The sequence below is a fragment of the Penaeus monodon genome, chromosome 42 (assembly GCF_015228065.2).
Source record: "Penaeus monodon isolate SGIC_2016 chromosome 42, NSTDA_Pmon_1, whole genome shotgun sequence".
NCBI lineage: Eukaryota > Metazoa > Arthropoda > Malacostraca > Decapoda > Penaeidae > Penaeus > Penaeus monodon.
Genome location: NC_051427.1, coordinates 15,310,287 through 15,318,729, shown reverse-complemented (window position 1 = coordinate 15,318,729; position 8,443 = coordinate 15,310,287). Strand labels below are relative to the sequence as shown.

The following is an 8,443-nucleotide window of genomic DNA, read 5'->3' as shown; positions in this document are numbered from 1 at the left end:
AAAAGGAAAATAATACGGGTTTATAAGTTCCAATAATTTATGTTCCATCGCCCTGCCACTAGAACATCCTTCAAAAGTCGTGTCGCGTCGTTATGAAGAATAACGAGCTCCTCGCAAACTGTGAGACCGTCTCCATGGTGCATAAGGTGTAAATACCATTCCCAATTCATGTTGATTTAGCAGCATCCACATGGAGCATTTGTCAACCCATTTAAGGCATTTATATCCCACTTTGAAACTTTACAAACCTGCCTCCGATTTATGTAAGCCACAAACATCAAAGGTCATGTAGTACTCTATTTCGTTTATATAATACCAATGCATACTGATAACAGTTGAAATATCCGGTACATTAGTCTCGGTCCTTGAATATTGTACTAAGATCATCATATGGAGCTAACAAAATGACAACACCAGCAGACATTTTCTGGCAGCTGAACTTATTGGAATTTTACACCAAAGACTTCTTGTCTTCCTTATAGACCAGCATCCGAGAGGAGTTTGGTCAAACGAACTTGGCACCAATTGTGGAGTGCAGAATCACGCTGAGAATGTTAGGGCATATCTACTGCGTTTGGCCCCTGGGAACCCTAAAAGAGGCAAAAAAATTCAGCTCAATCAAACATGCTGTAGATAGGTACCGCACACAATTTATTTCACGGTAATTACAAAAAGGGCCTAAATATTTTGGCTAGATCAAGCATTATTGGTACCAGACGAATTACCCATTGCATTATACCTGACAGACACGCCCAAAAGTTGACCCCACTCTCTGCTCTGGCAAAACTGATGTAGATGAAACATGAAAGGTGCCGAATGAGGCCAGCCAGATTCCGGAAAGAAAGAAAAAAAAACTTGGTTGGGTAACAGCAACAAGTATTCGGATGAAGACAATTCTTCCCTGATGCAATATTCGGGAGGTAAGAAGAGGTTGATGTTGGGGCTGAGAAAGGGTCACATGCTTTAGTAATTGCTTCATATAAGGCATCCCTGTGGCGGCAATCCCTCTAGATCCTGCTAATCCGAAATTGTGTTGCAGGATGCTCTTCCATTTCCACTGCAGTCATATGCAGGAGTTCTGTAACAAACATACCTCGCTGTGTTGATGTAATGCACGATCTTCTAATGGCATTAAGGAAGTGGAGCCCCGCAATTCCTCTCATTGGCAAGGTGAATATATTAATGGAATGTTACTATTCCTCTTCTATTAGTTTCATTCAGTACCTTTCAGCAGAGAGTGGGGTCAACTTTTGTGTGTCGAGCATAATGCAGCGGGTAATTTGTCTGGTAGTGACCATTCTGTACTCTCTGAGATGTGTTGTATATAAACTGATTCAAGTGGTATCAATAATGTTTGAGCTACCCAAAAGTTTTAGGCCATTTTTGGGTGTTTAACGGGCCTAACGCAGCAGAGATTGTGTCTGCCACGAAATTTTTTTTTTTACCAGTGTGAGTGTAAATTACCGTGGAATACAGCATGTTTGACCAAGCTGATTTTTTTTTGGGGGGGGCCTCTTTTGGGAGTTCCCAGGGGCTAAACGCAGCAGGGGGTCCCCAGCAGATGTCCAGTTCATCATATGCCCTAACTTTCTCTGCGTGATGCTGCATTCCACAATTGGTGCCACGTTCGTGTGCTCAAACTACTCTCGGCTGCCGCTCTACTACTCCTAAAACATTTCTATAGAGTGTGCCTGCTCTCCACTCTATTATGCTGCAAGTGAATTTATAATTCAATTAGATTTACCAAGACTATTTTTGTGATAATCCAGCTTCAAGATCCCCCCCCCCAATCTTGAGCATTCCTCCAAATCGTCCTGACACTATAGCGTTGACTGGTTTTGTGTAAAGGTAATTCGTCTGTCATTTGGGGGAGACCGGGTTCTTACATGTCCGGACTGTTACACCGTGTTGTCCTACTTGGGTTCAACACATACAATGTTGTTTACAATTGAAAATCAAATCAAAATTAACTTCTAAATTAACTCGGTTCGACAAACAAATAATAAATCTTGGTAGCCACCACTACTTGGGAATAGTGTCAGGAATTACGCAAGTCCAACCCTATTTACATAACCAGTGATATGGTATAACCGAGTGAAACTGGTTAAACTACAAAATGTATACATTTTATTAGAACAACAAAAAATAAAAATAATCTTTTAATCACAATGAAATCAGTGATGAAAGTGATTTATTATCACTAACACAAAAAGAATTTTTCTATCCTCTTCTACTCAGAAGCAACCTAAAATAACTGTTTATATGTGACATAAGATAACAAAACCCAGGGAATATAATGCCAATTTGAATGGAGTAATCTCATCAAAGTATTGGGATAATGGCCATAACAAGTAAATGTAGGAAGTCAACTCAAATTAACGTTCTTGTCTGGATCATTTCATGGCGGTTCTCCAGGAACTTCACAGCTCCGCTCACACCTCTCAGGAACTGCTCTTGGCTCTGGTGCAGCCTGCCCTCTGTCCTGTTTTGGTTGCCATGGAAATCGAATGAAGGGCGTAAATTTTTGCACACATATTTCCTACACACAAAAGTATAGTTTCTTAATGGAAATGAAAGTGAAAATTGGTTGTGATAATGAATTTTATAAATGCAGTTTCCCATTTGTATTTGTATAAAAACCGCTGAAAGGTTGCCGCACAATTCAAACTATATTATAACCCAAAGCGGTCATTACAATACCATCAATAAAAGTATAAGCATATCAGGCTCATAGAATAGCAGTAAAGGTCAGGAATAAGGTGGCCGTAACGTTTCAGGATTGAAAGATGGGTGAATTTTTTTTTTTTTTTATCGAGTAACAAACTTTTTTGGCGTCAAAAGTTTTATCAATGCCATTCACTGAACTAAATATATTGATTGGATAGCGATGAAAGAGCACAGTAAGCTGACAAAAGATTGTCACTAGCTCATGGTGCTGGAGCAATAAGTATGATGTAGACTAGGCTTTGCATGGTATACCATAACAGTATTGCAGTACAGCTATATTACATCTAATACAGAGAATTCCAGGTCAGTGTCCCTTTGGGACCTGATCTGCACCTTCCATATACTTCAATTAACCTGATGCAATTACCACCTGGCCTCCATGCGTATCGGACATGTAAGTGTTAGAAATAATTTTCTTTATTAAGTATGCCGCATGCGGCACCACGCATTTCTAACATGAGGAATCAATACAAACCATGCTAATAGAAATGCGTAATACATGAAAGGGTAATAAAATCCGTTATGAAAATGCCGATATTCGTACTCGGTGCCTACTTCCCATTGGGTTCATTATATTAAAGACTCGTACCATGGACTTGTTATACCGCGAAACGAGAGGGGGGGGGGCGACTAGTCTCCTACAAGTAATATTGGGAATGTCTTTGTTGGCTTCCAAAACTTTCTGAGGAAGCCGTGAAGATGAGTGAAATCATTGTATAGTTCGAATACCCACTCTAATGTTGCAATAGGCAAAGGGATTTTTTTCGGAATTATTACCCAAGGATAGAAAAATATAGCAAATTAAAGAAAGTGAAAATGATGGCAATAGTTAAATACTGGAATAATAATAAATATTACATAATATTATGATTCTAGCTGGCGCACTCTTTCCAGCACGGAATTGTACACATAAATGAAAAGGTAGATTACACTGTAAATACCTACTCAACTGGAATTATACATTCTTTTATGAATAATTTGCTGTCGTTATGAATAATGTGCTGTCGTTAAGAACAATCAAAAATTATCTACAAGATTCATTTTAACTGGTTAGCAATTGCACCTGATATAACTGAGGGAGAGCCACCGCGTTTGCACCAAGCACTTTTTTTATTTATATACAAAAGGGGCTGTTTTGGTTTTGGTTTAATCCATGTCTGGTGTTGTATGTGCTTGTGAAGATATATATATATATATATTATATATATATTATATATATATAATATATATATATATCATATATATATATATATATATATATATATATATATATATATATATATATATATATATATATATATATATATATATATATATATATATATATATATATATATATATATATATATATATATATATATATATATACATATACATATATATATATATATATATATATATATATATATATATATATATATATCCGATCATTGACGGTTTACATCAAATGCGTCTAAGAATTTTACAAAACAATTACAAATGCCTAATTAATGTTCGAGAGTTGTATGTCTCTTTATGAATATAATTGCAATGGAGTCAGGTATGTTTCGCAATAGAACCGAGCATATATTTTTCAGTTCCTGTGTGCCTAATAATACAAAGACACTTGAACATATCTATGCTTTAATACTAATTTCATCCTCATGATGGAAGCTCCTTGGACAATGACATCCTTCGTTGTCTATAAATGAATGTAAGGTGTCCTATAATGGTTGCTGCTAGACTTTGTCATTATCAATGTATTCCGTTTGACCAGTGATTCTTAACCTTTTCCAATGTACGCACCGCTTTCAAATCAGCAGTCAGTTCTGAATTGCTGAAAAAATACAAAATTTGATGTCATGTATATTAAAAACAAATGCACGCTTTTTTCTCAGTCTTTATTGACAAGGCTGCACTTTTTGATTGTTTATACTAGAACACATTGTAATAAACTCTATTTTGATAATCTATTGTAACAACACCGTAAGGTTAATATGGCAATACATCTTGCTTATATCATAGCAGTAATACTACACAGTAAGTATATCTAAGTGTGATGTGGCATCCCTACACTTATTGTCATTGCATCAGTTGTAAAGCCGGCCGCCGCTATTTGCATAAGGGCAAATTTATGAGTCCATAAACGTTAGGACAAAATTAAAGACTGTCCTTGCGGACGTGCATAGAAAATATCAGTAAAATATAAGAAACGACTAAATTAACGTTTGACAGTAAATCAAAAGGGTCTTCTAAGATTTTTCTATCATATTCGATGCAGAATTATCTTCAAATTTGTGTAAAATTGCATTGTTGTTTTAAAAGCAGTCCTTACGCGTGTCGGACACTTCCACACCTACGACTTCGGCCGAGTCTCAGACAAAACTGCCCAAGACATTTTCATGACAAATTTGCGGAGTCAAAGACATATGAAGATAATCACACATCAGTAATGACATAGACTTTGGAGAACCATTTTGATTTACTGTTAACCATTAATTGATCCGTTTTCTACACATTTACATCAATTTTCTATTTGAAAATACAAACGGTGCCATGCAGCTTCACAGCTGCTGCAGTGACATGAAACCTATTGTTGCCTAAATTTGTGTTGAACTTGTAAAATGTGTAATAATATTGTCTTAATAATAGTAAGATTTATTACAGCATGTAGTTTAACCATGCTACTGCAATCAGTCATCTTCACGACTCAATAACGAAGTAAATGTTTATTTTATTACCAGCATTAACTTTGAGATGTTTCACGGGGCAAGTCGTGGACTTTTTTTTTTTTGTCTTAGACAAATTGCGGGGTCTAAGACTTTTTGTGAATAACGCCCTAACCTCGCACCTCCGGTTAAGAATGAACCAGTGCGTAAGACCTTGGAGATCCTGAGACCAATGTTAATTTTTTTAGCTTTCTGCTTAATACATACTGGGGGGAGGATGGGGAGCGAGTCTTTGTGTAAATTATATAAAAAAGATGATCTACCTTGATTGGCTAGAAGTTAACGACCTTGCACGGGGTTCTCTGGGTCACACTGTCCCACATCGACCGGTCTAATAATGTGGTTTCTTGTTTGGTTTCAGAAAATTACTTTTTCCTTAAATCACAATTCTATCCTCAAAGAATTTTAGTCTTAATTCCTAAATCTTTAATGTCATTGTATCCTACAAATATGTCACAGACGATAAACCTTTTAAGATTATCAACAAGCCTTTATTACATATCTGATGTTATAACTCTACATACTATTATTTCAATGTAGAATTTTGAACAGCATATGGTCTCTCAAACTCAGCAAATCTTGCTTTCTCCCTTGGTTATTTTAAAAGTATGAATTCCATTCCACTTTTTCCAATAAGAACTGGTGGGGTGGGGTCGTCCTACCTGCTCTGCGGTGCTTTTCCTGGTCACACATGTGACCAGAAAAAAAAGAAAAAAAATGGTGCAGAGAGCTTTCAGGAAATAGTCCATAATACTCCTGAAGGCCTTGTTTTATTAATGACTGATATTGAGCATGGATAGACTTCCCAACATTAAACAACTGTGAGCTGATATATAATTAAATACTGAAGAAATCAAATGCAAAATGGTTCTTGTGCATTGGGTTCGGGTTCATGTTGATGGATGTACATCAACCAATGACACAAATGCATAATAATTATTTCTAGCCTAGTATCATAAACATCTTAAAAATTTATGCTCTTATTATTATTCAGGTAAAACCCAAAAGCTTCTTTAAAAGTCCGAGTTGACTTGTCTGGACATAGACGAGGCTCCAACCGGTTTTTCAGATTCGTTTGCTCTGGACAAACAGAGTAAACGCAGAATTAGGCGGCATTTTCGAAGAACGAAATGACATTATCAACAATTCGTTTTACCCTTGTAACCCTGGCCTTCCCGTCGGGCAATTGCTGCGCAAAGAGTTCTCGAATCCCGTTCTCTCGGTCGCTTTTGTAGGCTGCTTGAAGATGCTCCATCTTGAGGCCGCTTGCAGCGATCTTCTCTAACATGGACACTTTCACGTTTACATTCTCAAGAGGGTAAAGAGTCTCCATACTTTCCTTTTTCATGTACAAGTAAGCCAACGCCGCCTCCACGTACTCGACATCGAACGTGTAGGCCTCCATGGTCTTCAGGTCCGGGCTCACCTTCTCCACTAGCCTCTGGAGTGCACGTGTGTCTGCCGAGGCATTGTGGGCCGCGAACTTCTCGCCGATGAGACTCTTGTGGAGATCTCCCAGTGTATGTGTCTTCCTGCGTGGGTACAGCTTGCGAAAAAGTGGCAGCGTGTCGAGGAATCCAAGAGTTCGCATTTTCAGAACGTTGATCATACCCGTGTTGGTGGCTGTCGTGATCAGTACGCGACTGTCGAACGTCTTTGCGTTGTGGCCGACCAGCAGGACTCGGCCAGGGCCCAAGAACTCGAAGAAGCCCTTCAGTGCATTCCTTATCGACTGAGCCTCAACGACGCGTCCATGGTGCCATAAGAGGCCTTTGTTTAGCGAGATGCCTGTCACCGCCGTGGCCCTTACGCCGATGGGGATATCCGGTATGACGTAGGCGCTGTAAGAGCTGTCGCCCCTCACGCCGGCGATCTGGATGATATGCGACTGCGCCCCTGGAAAAGTCACAATCGAACTTGCATAAGCCTTCTACACTGTTTAAATACATTGGTGAGTATATCTTTTTCATTATCCATAAAGCTATAATTACTCAATATTAACCAAATATATTAGACCGAAACTTAAATATATTGATTTCCATTTAACAAATAATAATAACCGCTGCCCTCCTGCAACAAATCCAACCAAAAATACCTCTCCCCAGCTAACACATCCGAACGAGGTCTTCTTCAAATGCAACTCATATAAGGGAAGGAAAGTATTCATCAACGAGGACCTGTGCCTCGTAAGGATCGAAGCTACAGGATGCGAAGGTGGAGATTCCTCTCCCCGCACCGCCGCCTCCCTTTCTCGCTCAACTACAGATACAGTGACCATACCCTGACGACCAACCCCTCATCCTGTCCTCTTCCTCTCATTCTCCCCCTTCTCTCACGTCTTTATCATCGTCCTCGTCCTCTCCCTCCCCCTCTCCCTCTCCCTCCCCCTCGTCCTCATCCTCTCCCACGTCCTCGTCTTCGCCCTCTCCCTCCCCCTCTCCCGATTCAAAGAATCCCTCCCCCTCTCCCAATTCCACCCCCGTCATCCCCATCCCGACTCATTCACCCCGTACCTTCTACAAAGACCAGTATCTAGTTCGTACCTAGGGACGGTTAACCAGGCAGAGGTCATGGGCACAATAGCGCGATTATTTGTTAGTGCAACGTTTTATAGTCTATACTAACTTTATCACATACGATAGGTGTTTTTTTTTTCTAGATTCCTGAAAAGTAAAACTACTGCATAAAAATGAGGATACAAGTGACGCCGGCAATTTTCGCCTAGTCTCTGCACTTTAAATAAACTTTAGGAAAAAGTCCCCTACTTGATTTTTTTTTTCACAATAGACACCATCCTTTGTCAATCTCGGTATATTTTAGACCGGAGACATCTACATAGAATGCTCTTGCATGTACTGAATACATCACAACTGCTTTAAACAATGATGAATATACATTGCGTGTTTCCGAGATCTTTTTCAAATCTTTTTATACTATAGATTACATTTTTTTAACAACTATTACGATTTACGAGGCACTTCCCATTTCTTGATAACTAGCAATTAAAA

At 38.8% G+C, this 8,443-nt stretch overlaps 1 protein-coding gene across 3 annotated transcripts in view; it reads right to left on the bottom strand.

Moving 5' to 3' along the window:
- Window positions 1-4,588: 4,588 nt before the first annotated feature.
- LOC119599071 overlaps window positions 4,589-8,443 on the bottom strand; it is a 90,919-nt gene continuing 87,064 nt past the window's right edge. For all 3 annotated transcript variants that reach the window (XM_037948826.1, XM_037948828.1, XM_037948827.1), the window contains one exon: window positions 4,589-7,331. In XM_037948826.1, the coding sequence (XP_037804754.1) occupies window positions 6,541-7,331 (791 nt within the window). In that variant the 3' untranslated portion in view covers window positions 4,589-6,540. The remainder of the gene's footprint in view (window positions 7,332-8,443) is intronic.